The following is an 18679-nucleotide window of genomic DNA, read 5'->3' as shown; positions in this document are numbered from 1 at the left end:
TCGCATTTATTTTTGAACATACTGTAAGTGAAATTGCATAAGTGTGAGTACTGTGAACATGCCAGCTTTCCCTAATTGACCGATAATTTGGAGGGGCGCGCCATGTTATCGTACTTTATCTCTACCGTGTATCCGATATTCTTATGAATTTAGTACAAAGCGGTTATTTTAACATTACAAACTACAATTTTATTGAAGTGAAACTTCTTTATCGGGGTTGGAAAAAAATTTAGTGTAACATTTTTTCGTTACGCGTGACATTTTTTCGTTACGCGCCATCTTTTTCTTATCCCTACCACCCGTGATTCGACGTATTTCTGTAAAGTTGCATATAGTAAATTATTTTTCGAAAAATAAGGTCATAAAGAAGTTTCACTTCTTACGTGTGTACATTTGTACACGCACACATTTTTATTTGTATAGATTATTTTATGAAAAAATCCTTATTATTTTTGTTAATGGTACTTATAAATTAATTTTTCTTTTTCTTTTTTATTTCCAGGTGCAAATGCAAGTCTACATGTTTGAACAGAGTCGCACAACATCCTTTACAACTAAAATTACAAGTGGGTATAATTTTTTTATACAAAAAATATAATAATAATAAATAAACATAGAAGATTTTTAAAAAAGAGCGTGTGTACCGAGCATACGTGTTAGAAGTGAAACTTAGTTGGCAAGATTCAAAGATACCAAAGTCGTCGCCTTTCTACATGACGTGACGGTATTGCCATGACCTTGAAATTTTACTCTCAACGCGCCTAAAGAAGTTTCACTTCAATATTTTCACAGGTATTTAAGAATATTATTAAGTACTAGCTACGCCTCGCGGTTTCGCCTGTTGGTCTTAGCGTGATGATATATAGCCTTCCTCGATAAATGGGCTATATAACACCGAAAGAATTTTTCAAATCGTACCAGTAGTTCCCGAGATTAGCGCGTTCTAACAAACAAACTCTTCAGCTTTATAATATTAGTATAGATTATTTATTTATTTATTTTAGATTACTATTATGTAATACTAAATTAATAATTTTCCAGGTATTTAAGACGATGAATAGAGGTTGGGGCATTCGTGCCCTAAACGATGTGCCCAAAGGGGCATTTTTGTGTATCTACGCGGGAAATTTGCTCACCGATGCTACTGCTAATTTGGTAAGTAAAAAAATAATTCTGAAGTTAAATTTAAACCTTATTATTAATGTTAATGTAAGATTTTGGTCAATTATAATGAGTTATAATATTTTGTTGGGGATTTTACACATTATACTTTTTCGGTATTGATTTTTTAAACATTATTTTGATAACAATGTGATTTATCTTTCGATCAAGCTTTTTCGAGTAACCTATATACTTATTTAATTTTTTTCTAAGAAACGATAATCTTATCAAAAATAAGTGACTCAAGATCACTATAACTATCTGCTGAAAAAATAATTTTCAAAATGAGTTGAGTTATTTCGAATCATATTTGAACATTCGAAAGAATTTTCCCGTCTTATCTTAGGAGCATAAATTTTATTTACAAAAATTATTGCTTTAATAATTTTGTTATTTACAACACGTCATTTATTTCGCTTTATTAAATTTTATATTAATATCGTTTTAACATATTTTTTTAAAAACAGGACGGTCTCAATGAAGGTGACGAATATTTGGCAGAACTCGACTATATAGAAGTAGTGGAACAAATGAAGGAGGGATATGAAGAAGATATACCGGAGTCTATTAAACAATTGGATAAGGTAATATAATAATTTATAATTAAATCGGTTTTACCCCCGGCTTTCCTCGTTTTAGCCAGGATAAAAAAATGTATTGTCAGATAAAAACGTATGTAATGTTAAAAAAAATTAAGATTAATCGAGCTTTTAAATATTATCATTTCGCCCTTTTTTTGAGTTTGAGTTTGACCTAAAAGAGAAATTATTAAAAGATTTATGCGACATGTTTATAATAAAAATTAATATCTTTTAGTCAAATTAATAATATCTTTTAACCAAAAATTGTATATCATAAATTCTTTGAAATAAATCACCACTCATTAGAAAAATGGTTAAAAGCTCGTCCAGAATGTCGTTGTACAAAACATTTATTGAAAATAACACCTTATTTCGTGGTAGTAATGTTCAAAGTTCATTGTATCGCTCATTAGAAAACTCTGCCTAATTCGCGTAGGCAGAGTTTTGCTACAGACAATTTTTGTTATCGTGAGTCTAGTTGTTTATTGTGTGTTATATTGTTAAAAAAAAAACTTTTGAAGTGAAACTTCTTTATCGGGGTTGGAAAAAATTTAGTGTAACATTTTTTCGTTACACGTGACATTTTTGCGTTACGCGCCATCTTTTTCTTATCCCTACCACGCGTGATTCAACGTATTTCTGTAAAGTTGCATATAGTAAATTATTTTCTGAAAAATAAAGTCATAAAGAAGTTTCACTTCTTACGTGTGTACACTAGTACACGCACACATTTTTACACGCTTTATATTAGCTTCACCTGTATGTTTGTTTGTAACCGACTTCTTTGGGCGCGATTTTGACCCACTTTAAACGGCCAGATTTCGTTCAAACTTTGTAGATTTATTGAGGACCGATGACAATACACTAATTTGATAAAAAAAATTTCTATTTTTTACTTCGGTTTTCTATAAAAAGCGTGTTTTTTAGTTTTTTTTAAACTATTATTATTTTATACATGTATTCTTAATGAATTTAAACAGAAAGAGAGTGAAAAGACATCAGACGAGAGTGAGACAGAAGAGTCGTCTACGACGGAAGAAGAAAAGGGTACTGAGAAAGACGACGATGAATTCGTGCCGAGTTATATTGGGAGTGGGGTTATGAAGTTTAAGTGAGTATAATATTATTTTTCTATATATTCAATATATCCATACTTAATATTATAAATGCGAAAGTAACTCTTATCTGTCTGTCTGTTACTCAATCACGCCTAAACTACTGAACCAATTTTCATGAAATTTGGTTTGGAGATATTTTGATATCCGAGAAAGGACATAGGCTACCTTTTATTGCGAAATATGTGCCACGGGCGAAGCCGGGGCGGACCTCTAGTCTATCTTATATATAAAATTCTCGTGTCACAATGTTAGTCTGCATACTCCTCCGAAACGGGTGGACCGATTCTCATGAAATTTTCTGTGCATATCGGGTAAGTCTGAGAATCGGCCAACATCTATTTTTCATATGTACCACGGGCGAAGCCGGGGCGGGCCGCTAGTATATATATAAAACTAAAAGGTGACTGATATAGTGATCTATCAACGCACAGCCCAAACCAATGGACGTATCGGGCTGAAATTTGGCATGCAGGTAAGAAAGGATTTTAGAAAATTCATCCCCTAAAGGGGTAAAATAGGGGATGAAAGTTAGTATCATGAAAATTCGTCTTTTCTACGCCGCACAGGCGAAGCTGCGGGCAAAAGCTAGTTTTGATTATAAAACTGACAAATAAATGTAATTTGAATTTGACTTCAAGAAAGAAAAAAGAATTCTTCAAGTTTTTTTTATCTGTGCTAATATTGTGTTGTAATATTTAATAGTGTGTTTTTTGCGATAATTTTAAATTGATCTGAAAAAGAGGCGGCTCCTAATTCATCTTTATTTTTTTCTATTCTCACTATGAATAATGCTGAATAAGTTTTATTTTTTTTTTTGTTGAGACATGTTGCTCTGCCATTAAAAATATTTTTTCAGTGCAGTGCGCTCTAATTTCAGAAATTACTGGTTCAAATAGGCATTTTTTTGTGTTGCTATCTTAACTTTATATGCATATATTTTTTAATAAAATATAATTTTACAGCAAGCGCTTAAGGAAAAGGACAAAGAATAAAGAAGAGAAAGAGAAAGAGAAACAAGAGACAGAAGCGGACAAAGACAGAGAAAAGAAGAGCGGTGATGATTGTATCACCATTAGTGATGATGAAGATGGTGAGGTTATTTCTTGATTTAAGATTTAATTCAAGGCAAGTAAAACAATAGCGAGTTTTACTTGCCCATTACAGAAAGATTTAAGTGTTAAAATCTATTCAGTACGTTGTTTAAAACCTATATTGACTGAATGTCTGCTCTTTAAATCAGTCAATAAGGTTATTGACTAAGGGTGTCGGTCAATAACCTTATTAACTTATTTTGCCCATAAAACCAGTCTTAATTACCGTCAATAAGGATATTGACTGGTTCAGGGGTTTGACTGTAGCATATACACACACATACATCCTCACAAACTTTCGCATTTATAATATTAGTAGGACTATTACAATTTACATTAAAACCTTATTAATAAGCAAAACTAGACTTAATTTCTAAAATATAATTATTAAATTTTTAGTTCGCGAACCTTCTCAGTTCACGGCCACTGCTGGTATGGGAGGGAACGAATTTCTATCTAAATATAAGTGAGTATATTACATACATTATTTGGTAATTTTTCAACTTATCCCTATGATATTATTGTTGTATTTATAAATTATGTGTGACTTTGTGCTTTATTTATTTATTTTTTCTTCGAATTTATTATTTTAAGGGGTGATTTTTCAATCCTTAGTTAAAACTTATCCGTCCAATAAAGTATTGCACGATAATATTAAAATGTCACGTAAACTGTCAAATACGGGCAATTGCCCGTATTTGACAGTTTACGTTTTTAAAACGGTAGTTTTATACATTATTCGACGAATAAGTATTAACGAAGGATTGAAAAATCAGCCCTAAATTAATTAGTTACTTGTCTTCCTAGCCTTTAGTATATTATGCTCTGTCCTTTACCTGAAGGTTGCCTGGCAGAGATGGCTTAGAGCCATAAGGCCGCCATTTGTACATTTTGAACGGTTTTGTTGTACTTTTATTTTATAAGGCGCTTGTACAATAAAGAGTAAATAAATAAATAAATATAAATATTGTAAATATATCTTTGTTTTATATTGTAAAATTTATATTATTCATTATAAATATAAAATTTATATTTATAAAGCATTTGAATGCCATAAAACCAAAAATATCAATTTCAATATAATAATTTCGCAGATCGGTTCGCACTTTATACGGCGAAGACGAAGCGTGCTATATCATGGACGCTAAGGTGCAGGGCAATATTGGACGGTATCTTAATGTAAGTATTATAATATACTAGCTGTGCCGCGCGGTTTCCCGCATTGCTCCGCTCCTGTTGCCCGTAGCGTGATGATATATAGCCTATAACCTTCCTCGATAAATGGGCTATCTAACACCGAAAGAATTTTTCAAATCGGACCAGTAGTTCCTGAGATTAACGCAAACAATCCAAGTAGGGATAAATCAGATATTTTTGTTTTACAATAAATGTAGATGGTTGTTTAAAGGATTTTTTTAATAAGGTTACATTTTTTATTTTAAATAAAAATATTGCTGTCTTCTTTTTTATTATCTGCAGTCTGAACTCACTACAACAAATTAGTGTATTTTTCCAACACGAATCAAACGAGCTCAAACTCGATAAAGTTGAGTCAATTATTTACTGAGTTCCTATGGCCACATTCCGAGATCAGACAAAAATGCTCATAAAATAAATACTGGGCCTACCCGAATCAAATATTTATGGGATCAATTCGAAACGATTCCGCATCAAACAAAAAAAGAATCACATAAATCGGTTCAGAAACCTCGGTGTAAACGGTGTCCATACATAAAAAACATACCGGCCGAATTGATAACCTCCTCCTTTTTTTTGAAGTCGGTTATAAATCACCATTATTTTCATATATTCTCTCATTACAGCACTCCTGTTGTCCGAACGTGTTCGTTCAAAACGTGTTCGTAGACACGCACGATCCACGCTTTCCGTGGGTCGCGTTCTTTGCACTAACACACATACGCGCCGGCAAGGAGCTGACTTGGAACTACAACTATGACGTGGGTTCGGTTCCCGGGAAAGTGTTGTACTGTCATTGTGGCGAGCCGAACTGTAGGGGACGGTTGTTGTAGGTAAGTTGACAGGAGACACTACACAAGACATAAACAGAAAAACCAACAAACAACATAAATGGTCATTAGACACAACACAAATCATAACCAATAACAACACAACACATTATCACAAAAAACAACACCTCATCACAAGAAACAACACAAATTATGACCAGAAATAACACATTTCATAACCGTAAACAACACATGTCATCATCAAAAACAACACATATAAATTTATAAAGAATAGAAAAAATTCGATCATCATATAAAGCATTTGAATGCCATAAATCAATAAATATCAATTTCAACAGAAACAACACATGTCACTAGCACACAACAACAAATAACAGACGGAAAGAACACATATCATCCCTATTACACAATTCAAATTCAACATACATATTTAAAATCATCATTAACACAATTATACCTAATAAATTATATACTAAAACCTGCCTCTTGAATCACTATTTAAAAAAACATCAAAATCTGTTAAGTATTTTTAACCAGTGGGAGTCGAGCATGCTTCGGCACGAATTGGGCCACGCTCGCACCGGGGAAGGTACCACACCCTCATAGAATATCGGCGCCATAGTGACAGTTTACTGTCGCGTTCCGTACGGTAAGTGAAGGGTACGGAGGCCCACATCCCTTCCCATCCCCTACCCATCCTCTCCTTCCCTATCCTCATTCCCTCCCATCCTCGCCCTTTCTACCTAACTCCTTCCAAATCCCTTTGAGGACAGCAACACATCCACTTCCCAGTGGAGTGGATGCTTATGGGCGGCGTGTATCGCTTAACACCAGGCGACGCGTCAACATTTATTGAAAGTTTGCAATAATATACTGTTTTGTTACTAAGGCCCAGATTCACAGTCGTGACTTTACTTTACCGCAAAAGAGTCTTCACAAAGTAAACTTTGTATGACCGAAGTTTACTTTCAACATATTTAATTTCAGAGACAATTGCTTGACTTTCCTTAGAAAAGTACGGCCTCAAAGTAAAGTACAGGGAAAGACGTGTGACTGTTACATTATACGCATAATTTATGTTTTTGAGAACATATAATTGAATTAAGTTATATTTCCATATATAATAATAACATTATTATTTTATATAAAAAATTAATTGATTAGAAAAAATAAAACACAATGTAGGTATTACGTGGATTTGCAATAATAATTGTCAGTCAGGTAGCAGTTTCAAATCCGTTATAACAAGCCAGGGTCGGGAAGATTGTTGTAGAAATATCAAAAACCGGTAGCCACAGCAAAATTCGTCAGAAAAATATTATAATGATAAAAGACAAACGAAGCAATGCAACGATCAACAAATCAACAAAAAAAATGTCACTCAAATCGACATGACGTTTCGAGCTATAACCCAACCATATTAAAATGCGTTTCTGTTCTAGGAAATTAGTTTAAAATGAAGGCCTACATGATTTATACGCATAGTCATGTAAAGTTTACTTTGAGACCAAAGTCATGATTATCGACTCCTTAGCCTTTACTAAGTAAAGTATAGTTTTCGGAAAGTAAAGATGAGCTTGACACGACTAAGAAATATATTTTTCTGTGAAAGTAGATCTTTCCATCAAAGTAAAGTTAAAGTGCGATCTGTGAATCTCGGCCTAAGAAATACTCATTTTAAATATTTCTTTTTCAGAATCTCGAAGCTGTCAATCATCATAAACTATTACTTCATTTAGTTATAGAAAATAGAAATATAATACAGATACAGCTCGAATTTTCTTTCGTTTATTACACTTGTATTATATAAATTGTTAAACGCTTTCAATTGTATTTCAAGTTTTGGTTCTGAAAAATCTGTTGTATTATTTTATTATCACCTTGATTAAAGCCTTTTAAACAGTTAAAATCAAGAATTCTCATACATTTAATTTGTTGTTAAATTTAACCAATTTTTGTCAAATAGTTCAGTAACAGTGTAATTTTAATTTAAAAATTGTATTCATGCTTTTTTCAAAGTGTTGCCCTACACCTTAGTTGCTACGAATACTCGTTTCAAATCAAACTACCATGTGTCTTGATTAAAAGAATGGATAAATTATGATTTATGGCAATTGATTTCCTTTTTATATGTTACCGGCCCAACCCGATTTCAGGACAAACTAGTTTAGCCTAGGCCAAACTAGTTTGTCCTAAAATCGGGTTTGGCCGGTAACATATACAATTAAATAGTAATAAAAACGATAACTCTAAACATTATCGTTTTTAAAACTCGATTAGTTAATAATTGTAATGTTTTTTAATTAAGTGTGTTAAACAAAGTTCTGAAAAATAAACAAAAACATAGTATAATTTATTATGTTATATATCTTATATCATGTCAAAGTGTATTTGAAATGAATACGTTATTGTCGAATCTAGTAAAATAATTATTGTGGAAAATATTGAAATTCTTAGCCTATTTTCATACATTTGTTTTACGATCTTACGTTCATAAATATAAAAATAATTTTATTATTTTCATGTAGAACTTGTTACAGTCTATTTAAATTCCACAGCTTGACGTTAATATGTATATGAATTAGTTTAATATTTAATAAGACTAAAATTTGTACATTTACTGGACTGGTGTCTCATAATAGCATTTAGTCGAATTTTTGAATAAATCGAATTAAAAATATTGTCTGTGTTTTATTCCTTGCCATTTCCTATCATTTTAAATTATTTTACAACATATCAGTTCATAATATACCCATGAAATATCTCTATGAATTATATCAAGGCAATAATCATAAGGCTTGGTTGCACCCGAATTTAGTTAAATTTAAGATTAATGTCAAAGGAGAATGACCACGGGTGGTATCGGTAAAATTTTAGTTGTACCACGTATTCGTGATATTGTTAATTCCTATTTGTATTTATAATGATCATATGTATCAATATTAAGTCTTAATTATAGCGGATAAATTGAAATAATAGTAAAAGTTATTCTTTTGAAACATGTATGACTACGTATGGAATCGGTAAAATACTAGTTGTGTCACGTGTTCGTTATATTGTTAATTCCTATTTGTATTTATAATGATCATATTTATCACTATTAAGTCGTAATTATACCGAATAAATAGAAATAAAAGTTTTTGTTTTGACACATAATATATCTATCTCTCTTGCAAGCGTCCTGCGGGCTGCGTCATATGTCTGATGTCATAGTTGAATGAATGTGTTCGACTACTATATTACTTGCTCTGTGTTCGACGCATTGTTCGACGTTATTTAATATGAAATAATGTTTATTACGATTTACTTTTCACATTTGTCTTGTAAATTAAAATATTACCTATGTAATAAATGTAAAACTTAACGTTCATCGTTAGTTTAAACTCGATAAGATAAAGTATTTTTTTGAAGCGTTGACTAAAACTATTGTTTTATTTTTATTGTCGTGAACTGCGGCTTATTTACACAAAAACTTTAATCGTTTCTAAAAGTACTAACATCAAGCTTTAAATTGAGCTATATTTCATCTTGACACAATAAGTTTGATTGCGATACCAAGTGCCATAGTCACTTGGGCAATCTCCTTTAACATTAACAGTAAGAGCGTATACGCACTATGCGGGTAGCCGTCCGGCTGACCGCAAGCAGCAATTATGTACGTAATATTCATTTCTATGCGCACTGTGCGCCACACGACCGCACCGCACCTAGGGTTGCCAGTATTTAAGATGCCAGGATTTAAGGGTTAACAGCATCAAAAATACGAGTTTTAGTTATTTTTTACGGGAGATAATTAAAACAGCAATGTAAAATAGAGAAAATTTATTTTTGGCATTTATATTTGCTGTTGGAAGAAACAGCTATTAATAGCTCTTCATTTTCTAAAGCGAATGTATAAAAATCTTTGCACGATAATTTAAAATTACATTTAATTAATTTGCAGCTTCGCCTTTACAGTTTCAATATTCAATTGGTTTCGGCTGGCTATCCGTCCAGGCATTGCCGCACAAAGAAAATATTCTTTGTTTAAAAATTATGATTAAATTTACGATTTTTAAAAAAACATTTAAAATATTGGAATTTTCGCGGCCGACTGAGCTAAATAAATTCGTATAAAAAAATAGATACACTAGTGACTAGATAATTTATTACGTTGCTAATACATATATGAAGTGATTAAAGGCGCAAATTATCCCTTTTTGAAATTTTCGATATTGTCGATAGAGGCGAAAGTATTGTAATTTTTACTGATTTTCGTTTTTATTTTTTTATATTATATGCAGGCGTTAGTAGAAGCTCTGTTTAGTACCAAAAGAAACCTTGAACTGAGTTCTACATGTGACAAAAATACCACATTCTAGCCACGAAGTTATTACGAGATATAGATTTTCAAACAATGTCAGGGTTGTCCCTAGTAAACAAAATTATATATATCATCTATCTATTACCAAGTTTTTGTTTATGTTTTAGTCGTTAGTTATAGTCGATATTTCAATATATTATTATATGTGGGTACATAATCTTTATATGTAATAAATTAACTGAACAAAAAAAATATCTTAGATTTATAAGACAATTCAATAATATCAAATTAATACAAATTAATCTCCTTTTTTTGTGAATATTTCGAGCATTGATCATAGTAATCTCATTAAAAGTCAAACCGAATTCCTTGAAAATCTATTTCTCGTAATAAATTCGTGGTTAGAATGTTGTATTTTTTTCACCTGTAGACCTCAGTTCAAGGCTTCTTTTGGTACAAGTACAAGTACAAGTTACAACCATTGAAAAGAAGAAAACGAAGAGAAAAGAATGGGCAAAATTATATTTAAAAGACAGGGATTCATTCAGACATATGCAGTCATATCATAAATCTTTGTAGAGTTCTAAAATTTATATTATTAATCTTTTTTCACTATTAGCCACGTCATCCGACGCCATCGCCATTGATAACGATCGACCGACGTCCGTTTTGTTTGGCGGTAGAACTATGACTAGCTGTAATAAGTATATAGTCTATGATTAATGCGCTGTCCGGTGCGATCGCCCGTCCACACGCGCGAATTTGGTACGGTCCGCACCAAGTTCGGATGAAAAAGCCATCGAACCAACCGTACCGTCAATAATAATAATTATGTCCGGCGGACCACTGTACACATGATCGAATATGGTCCGGAGCGCACCAAGGTCACGGTGCGGTCCGTACCAAATTCGAACGTCTGTTTATAACTTTACAATGACTGCAAAATGTGTTACACCAGCGTAATTTTTACCTAAGCTATGGTACCTAAGTCGCAAGTCAAATGACATCTCATTTTTTTAATTGATGCTTCTGGTTAACCGGTGAAACAGGAGCGGTTATAGCTGTTTGTGTTAAAATCTCTGACTTCGACCGACTCCAAGCTTATACGATCCGGTCTGTGTGAAAAGAAAACGGATGCTAAAGCATAGCCAGTAATAAATTCAACTATCGATTTTGCAGCACAACTCTGAAGTCTGAACTCATATAAAATATTAGAAGAATATTATAAGCTTAACCTGAAGTTGATTACATTGGATATCGCTCATTCGGCTTTATTGCTGTTCTTATTGATTTTTTCATATTGTCCTCAAACTAATCAACTTCATAATCGGTTAGGGATCAAGATATTTTTTTTACTGAGGCTGAAAATTTTGGCTCATCATGTGAAGAAAATGATTGACTGAAGATTCACTTTTTTAGATTTTATTGAAGTTGAATGAAATTGTAACAGAAAGTTTGCCTTTCTACATTGAAATTTAAATCATTTCAAAATACCTACCTACAATGTTTAAGTTTAAGGTTTAAGTTTAATTTCAATCAAAACTTTAATCCAATGCATAGAAACAATACAATATATTACTTTAAAAATACATATTCAAATCGATTAAATACTCATGACGTAAACTTGAATCGATTTATCATGTTTACGTCTGACGTCATGAGAGGTGAGGAATTTGATTAAGAAAGTTGTTTGCAATATGTTTGCAATGTTTCTTTGATGTTCAAAATGCTGAAACTTGTTGTTCTGGCCGCTCATGATGCAACTATGCAGTCTTAACCATACTGCCTTGAAAGGTATTTTCTTACGTTATTTTTATTAATCAGACAGAAATGTTTTTGTAATGAGGATTTAATATGACTTTTTTGTTATCAGATGCTTGTGAACATGGACAGATTGTAAATCGTTATTTGTAATGGCTGTATTTTCATCAAATATAATGTAGATGTATAGATAGTGACCAATAGTGACCAGAAGAATCTAACAGTGGGATCTTTTGCTATTTATTATCTATATTCTATACTAATATTATAAAGCTGAAGAATTTGTTTGTTTGTTTGAACGCGCTAATCTCGGGAACTACTGGTCAGATTTGAAAAATTCTTTCGGTGTTAGATAGCTCATTTATCGAGGAAGGCTATAGGCTATAATATACCATCACGCTACGACCAACGGGAGAGGATCCACGGGGGTGCAACCGCGCGGAGCGGCTAGTATTTAATAAGGCTCCTAATTAATAAGGATTATGAATGAATAAATTTTGTAAATATACTTAGTATTGTGTTTTATTCCTTAGTCCTTACCTTACCTGTTATTTATTTACCTACATTTATCAATGAGTAATATTATGAATGCATGTGTAAAATAAGCAATTTCAGTAAATAAATAATTAATATGTCTTCAAATGCTTCATATAGCGATTAGAGAAGTTTTTGATTGAGGATTGCTTTTAAAGATAATTATCATTGAATTTAAAACAAATTAGATTTAGAATGGATGTGTTAATACTCAAGGAAAAATGTAAGGAGGCTGTTAGTGAAATAAAAAACGTTTTTTTGTCATATTTCATTATAAACACAACAAGTACCTATAGGTAATTAATTAATCCTGTGTCCACTTTTTTTATGGATAAGTTATAAAAATTGTAGTCATATAAAACAAACAAAAGAAATGTGACATAAGTACACAAATAGATCATGATGTCACAGGTGCTCGATATTGTAGTATGTAGACTTCAATAATTTATTTCTAAGTCATTTATTGGTGTATGTATTTTTACACCATTTTGTTAAATATAATATTAATCTAATGATTGAGGGATGAATAGAATTCAAAATAAAAGTACATAAACAACAATTTTGACAAATTTATTACAACATTATCAGATGATTCTTTGCCTAGTTGTCACGTCGTCAACGCACCAGAACGAAATCTTTCTCAAGAATATCACACGTCCGTGTCACTTTACAGGGGGTCAAACGCACAGGGAAAGGGGTCACGTAACACGTATCATTTGGTGTGGGGTCACAAAACACAAACATTGGCAGAGGGTCACTAATATTGTGGTCACATGACGCGTATTCACTTGTTGCGGGGTGAAAAGACATCACTTTTCACTTGGCGCAGGGTACGCGGTTTGGGGTCATTTGGCGGGCCGGCGGGCCGCTCACAGGCCCGGCATGATGTACGCGATGTTGTGCAGCGTGTCCTGCAGCAGGCGGGCCGGCGGGCCGCTCACAGGCCCGGCATGATGTACGCGATGTTGTGCAGCGTGTCCTGCAGCAGGCGGGCCGGCGGGCCGCTCACAGGCCCGGCATGATGTACGCGATGTTGTGCAGCGTGTCCTGCAGCAGGCGGGCCGGCGGGCCGCTCACAGGCCCGGCATGATGTACGCGATGTTGTGCAGCGTGTCCTGCAGCAGGCGGGCCGGCGGGCCGCTCACAGGCCCGGCATGATGTACGCGATGTTGTGCAGCGTGTCCTGCAGCAGGCGGGCCGGCGGGCCGCTCACAGGCCCGGCATGATGTACGCGATGTTGTGCAGCGTGTCCTGCAGCAGGCGGGCCGGCGGGCCGCTCACAGGCCCGGCATGATGTACGCGATGTTGTGCAGCGTGTCCTGCAGCAGGCGGGCCGGCGGGCCGCTCACAGGCCCGGCATGATGTACGCGATGTTGTGCAGCGTGTCCTGCAGCAGGCGGGCCGGCGGGCCGCTCACAGGCCCGGCATGATGTACGCGATGTTGTGCAGCGTGTCCTGCAGCAGGCGGGCCGGGGGCGCTATGGCGGGCACCGCGCGGGTGACCGCCAACAATGGAGCCAGCGAACATAGTAACGTATCCAATAGTACGGATACAGACCCGGAGACGGCTATCTGGCCCTATGGAAGAACATATTTATACATTAACTGTCCCGGCAAGTCATGTTCTGCCTTACTCATGTAGGGAGGGGTATGAAAAATATATGATATTTATTGGACATAAAATCATCAATGCATAAATGATCCACTGACTACCAGTCAACTGTCATCACATTTATTGATTGATTTAACTATAATTAGAAATAACTCAAATGTATGCATGTTGTATTTAACTGTAATTGATATGCATGTATGCTAATTATGTCACATACTCAAAGTATATTATGTAAAAGATGTACATCTGTTGGCAAATCAAATAAAAAATAAAAAAAAATTGCAATACACTTGGACTAGGTTCATTATTAACACTTTTTACACTGTATTTTCTCCAATTTCCTCAATTTTTCCCCTATTTTCCTACCTCATGCTCCTTCAACCGTTCACCGATGATAGCGAGGCTCTCTCCCAATAGCCGCAGATGCGCGGCTACATCTAAAGCGCCTGAGCCAGTCACTCGGTACATGCCGCTACTTGATACATTCGTGTTTGCGCTTACCGGCTAAAATAATAAAAAAAAATGTGTGCGTGTACTAGTGTACGCACGTAAGAAGTGAAACTTCTTTATGACTTTATTTTTCAAAAATAATTTACTATATGCAACTTTACAGAAATACGTCGAATCACGAGTGGTAGGGATAAGAAAAAGATGACGCGTAACGGAAAAATGTCACGCGTAACGAAAAAATGTTACACCTAATTTTTTTCCAACCCCCATAAAGAAGTTTCACTTCAATAAAAGTGTAGGTGTATTAGTAAAAGAACTAGAGGCTAGGTCGAGAGCGCCTGAAAAGATCACTCGGTACATGCCACTGCTCGTTACATTCGTGTTTGCGCTTACCGGCTAAAATAATAAAAATAACTAAAAAAACACGCATTAATTCATTTATGGCCTATTCAAACTAGAGCGGTATCCCGATGGGAACTTTTATTTTTTGTTTGTATTTTATGTTGGAACACAAAAAATGTTAAAAAAAAGATGGCTTGTTTGTAAAGTCGGTTTACTGACGATAGTTGAACGTGACAACATCCGATTGTGCTTCTTTGTCACTCGTTCCGCGCTCTCGCTTGCACTTCAAGCCTTACATGGAACGCCTCAGAACGAGGTAACGCCGCATGAGTCATGTTTTTTCGTGCGTGCAGCCGGCTTTATCGAATTATAAGACGTTGTCACGTCAATAATACAATTTAACTTACCACAAGAGCTTGTTGTGGTGGTGTTACAGCAACTATTTGCTTCTGCCTTCCCGCAGGACGACCAGGGCCCGCACTTGGGGACGGACGAACCACTGGGAAACATGTAAGCGTAAGTTAGTGTAAGTATAAGTAAAGACAAAGTGTAAGTTAGTGGTGTAAGTCAAAGTAATTAAGTGATGGAAAAGTTTAGGTACAATTAAGTGTTAGTGAAGGTATAAGTGTAACGTGCTGGCCACGGACAATTCGCTATAGCGAAAATTCGCGCGGCGCGACTGGCGGCGCGTCTTGCGAATGAATCAAATGTATGGAAATGTACTGGGCATGCCACGCGCAGCGGCGACCAGCGAGACGACCGGCGAATTTCCCCGAGCGAATCGCGCGGCACGACTAGCGACCGAAACAAATGTATGAGTTATTACGGCGCAGGCCACGGAGTCGAGCGGCAGACGCGGCGACTACTCCCGGAGCGAACTTAATTTAAAATAGTTTGTTTTTTTTTCGCGAAAATGGAGACGGAAGCTTTTATTGCAGAAATTCTAGCTAGACCAGCTATTTGGAAGTCTAGCCACCCGCAACATAGTTTTTCATCATGCCTATATTTTTCATATTTTTGGTGGAATTCTCCGTCTGTAACACGATTTCTATTTAATTCGTGTACTCCACTATATCTTCCAAACATTAAATCTTGAGCAAAAAAGCTGCTACTCTCCAAACAACGTCGAGCTACCTTTGATAAAGCCATCTCGTCTCCTCGTCTACACTGGTCGCGGCGGCGAACGCAACTGCCCGTGGCGTGCTTACCGCGCCGCGCGAATTGCCGCGCCGCCCGTCGCGCCGTCGGTCGCGCCGCCGGTGTCCGTGGCCAAGGTGTAAGTGTAGGTACAATTCAAAGTGTAAGTACATATAAGTTAGTGGGGGTATAAAGTGGAGATGTAAGTGGCGTTTATAAGTCAAGGTGTGAATGTCAAACTCAAATTATTTAATATATTGAATATTTAGAACAAATTAATTTTAATAAAATCAACACTTACAAGCTAATAGGAGATAGAAATATGTTAGTTTTTAAAATAATCTGTTTTTGTCAAAAAATAGAAAAAGTTTAGTTTTTAACATATTTGGGTAAATGTTTAGTTTAAAATATAATCTGAAGGAAACATACCAGGATTGGAAATAATTTTATTTGTTCCTTGAGTTTCTTGTACCTTTAGCATTGCAAATCTCTTGGCTTTGCGCTTCCATAAATATCTTTCATTGTAATTTACCTGAAATTAATACAATTCTATATAATATATTGGATATTTTCATAAATCCTTGAATAAAAAATTCTTCTCATTGATTTTAAAAGTATTGAAAATTATAAAAATCATGTACAATAATAACAAGAATCAATGAAATATCAATCTATAATGCGTAATAGGTTTGCATCGTTACATAGAAATCAACATGAATGTAGTACTACCAAATGCAACTGAGACACAAACAAAACGGAACAACATTATTAAATTTGTTACTTACATTAGCCCACATTTCTCCCAAGCGTTTAGATATAGCCGAAAAGTCCATATCAGGGTGTTTTCTTAGTAATTCATTTCTAGCTTCCTTTGCCCACATCATGTATGCAGTTATACGGGTTTTGCCTGAAAATAATTTTATAATTAACTAGCTGCGCTCTGCGGTTTCACCCGCATTGCTCCACTCCTGTTGGTCTAGTGTGATGATTTAGCCTATATAAATCGCCTAAAGAGTTTATTTGTTTGAACGCGCTTATCTCAGGAACTACTGGGCCGATTTGAAAAATTCTTTCGGTGTTAGAAAGCCCATTTATCGAGGAAGGTTACAGGCTATATATCATCACCCTAATACCAACAGGAGCGGAGCAATACGGGCGAAACCGCGGGGCACAGTTTATAAAATAAAGTAATATCTTACCCTTATCCTTTCTCTGTGCTTTAGCTCGACCGACCACCTTGCCATCTTTAACAATAAGTTTTTTCTTAGTGCTTTTCTCCATCATGTATAGCGAGTTGGCCGGTGTGCGAGTAGACCCTTCCTCAGAGCCTGAACTGTCTGTTTCCATACTGAAACGAAAAAATGAGTGATTTAATTAATTAAATTAGTAGTATTGGCAGAAATAATTGTGTGACAATCTATAATTGTATTTGGAGTTGGTATTTATAGATAATAAACAAGTAGTTGAAAAAAATGTGAAAATTAAATCACAATTTATAACTGTAAGAATTTTCTATCACAGAAAACATTCAATACCATATTGTTGTCAACATGAAGTAATTCAATTATGAATTGTACATATTAATATACATAGAAATAGATAATACAGTACAGTTCATAATGAATGGCAAAGACACAACGAAAATAAGAAGCTAACATACTAATTACACCCCAAACAAGTCGAAAAACATCAAACTAGGTTAAAATACCTGTCCGCATTTTCGCCGGTATTCTCATAGTAATCAGACTCGCTGCCTGACGCGGTACCAGCTTCTTCCATCGGCTTTGGAGGCGGTTCCTGATACTCTGGCTGCTCGACCTCTTGTCGAAAACCAGCGTACGATTTAACTGGTGTCTGGCGACGGAACCGCGTTTCGATATCATCAGGGGACTCAAAGTCCATTAATTTAGAACTCTTCTTCCTTACTCGCCCGCTTCGCGATACACCAGTTACTTCGAGATCTTTAAAATGCGTAGTTGTTATTAATTAAATAAACATTGGTTATTAGCGTTGTTATTAACTGAATGTGTACATACCGTCTTGCATGATGGTAATATAAGATCAGTGAAGGTCTAGAATTATAATAATACTTTTAATTACGCTACACTAGGTGTTATTCACGTTTTATTATGATTTTATTTGATTTCCTCAGTTTTCATTTTTCAACCAAGCTGCGCGGCAAATGTCAATCTTGGCGGCGTCAATTTTTTTTAATAGTGTCTGACGTCTGTCAACTGTCAATAACAAAGGACAAGATGTGGACAAGATGTATATTTTTTAAATATTATGGTAATAAAAAAATAAAGTAGAAAATAAGGTTGAAACTAAAAAGTATTTAAATTACAATATCTAGGCTATCGTTAGTCTGTGGTTAGAAAGGATATTATTTAAAGCACAAAATATTCAATTTTATATCAACATGTGATTATCTGACAAGGATTTTTATGACTGGACTCTGGAGATATTTAGGAGGCTAGTGATAGGGTGCTATAAATAGAATAATACTACCGTGAAATATATAACTCCCATGAGAAATAACTGTGGCTACCCTTAAATTAGTTTTCAATAGATAGTTTTAAAAATAATTGCACGAAGATTATA

At 34.9% G+C, this 18679-nt stretch overlaps 2 protein-coding genes across 4 annotated transcripts in view; one reads left to right on the top strand and one right to left on the bottom strand.

Annotated features, from left to right (window-relative positions):
• The window catches only part of egg (SET domain bifurcated histone lysine methyltransferase eggless), a 40342-nt gene extending 32564 nt beyond the window's left edge, over positions 1-7778 (top strand). Inside the window, exons 27-35 of the mRNA XM_090118612.1 lie at positions 503-566; positions 1042-1155; positions 1629-1745; positions 2723-2853; positions 3823-3950; positions 4351-4417; positions 5046-5130; positions 5775-5981; positions 7636-7778. Coding sequence (XP_089974738.1) covers positions 503-566; positions 1042-1155; positions 1629-1745; positions 2723-2853; positions 3823-3950; positions 4351-4417; positions 5046-5130; positions 5775-5981 — 913 coding nt within the window. The 3' untranslated portion in view covers positions 7636-7778. The remainder of the gene's footprint in view (positions 1-502; positions 567-1041; positions 1156-1628; positions 1746-2722; positions 2854-3822; positions 3951-4350; positions 4418-5045; positions 5131-5774; positions 5982-7635) is intronic.
• Positions 7779-13086: 5308 nt separating this feature from the next.
• Positions 13087-18214, bottom strand: LOC149895731 (HMG box-containing protein 4). Of its 3 annotated transcripts, none has more exons than XM_090118548.1 (8): positions 18115-18214; positions 17787-18039; positions 17278-17426; positions 16864-16985; positions 16508-16610; positions 15349-15440; positions 14516-14653; positions 13087-14115 (listed from the first exon to the last, which is right to left on the bottom strand). In XM_090118548.1, exons 1-8 carry the CDS (start codon positions 18122-18124, stop codon positions 13951-13953), a joined length of 1032 nt encoding a protein of 343 aa, XP_089974674.1. In that variant the 5' UTR covers positions 18125-18214; the 3' UTR covers positions 13087-13950. The 3 variants fall into 3 exon arrangements, with proteins under 3 accessions (XP_089974674.1, XP_089974675.1, XP_089974676.1); XM_090118549.1 differs by having other exon boundaries at positions 17787-18030; positions 18115-18184; XM_090118550.1 differs by lacking the exon at positions 13087-14115 and having other exon boundaries at positions 14617-14995.
• Positions 18215-18679: the final 465 nt, after the last annotated feature.

Source organism: Colias eurytheme, chromosome 30 (assembly GCF_061535395.1).
Source record: "Colias eurytheme isolate Ceu_HAF_F1 chromosome 30, ilColEury1 Martin Lab GWU primary, whole genome shotgun sequence".
In the NCBI taxonomy this organism is placed as follows: Eukaryota; Metazoa; Arthropoda; class Insecta; order Lepidoptera; family Pieridae; genus Colias; species Colias eurytheme.
This window is presented reverse-complemented; position numbering and strand designations above follow the sequence as displayed.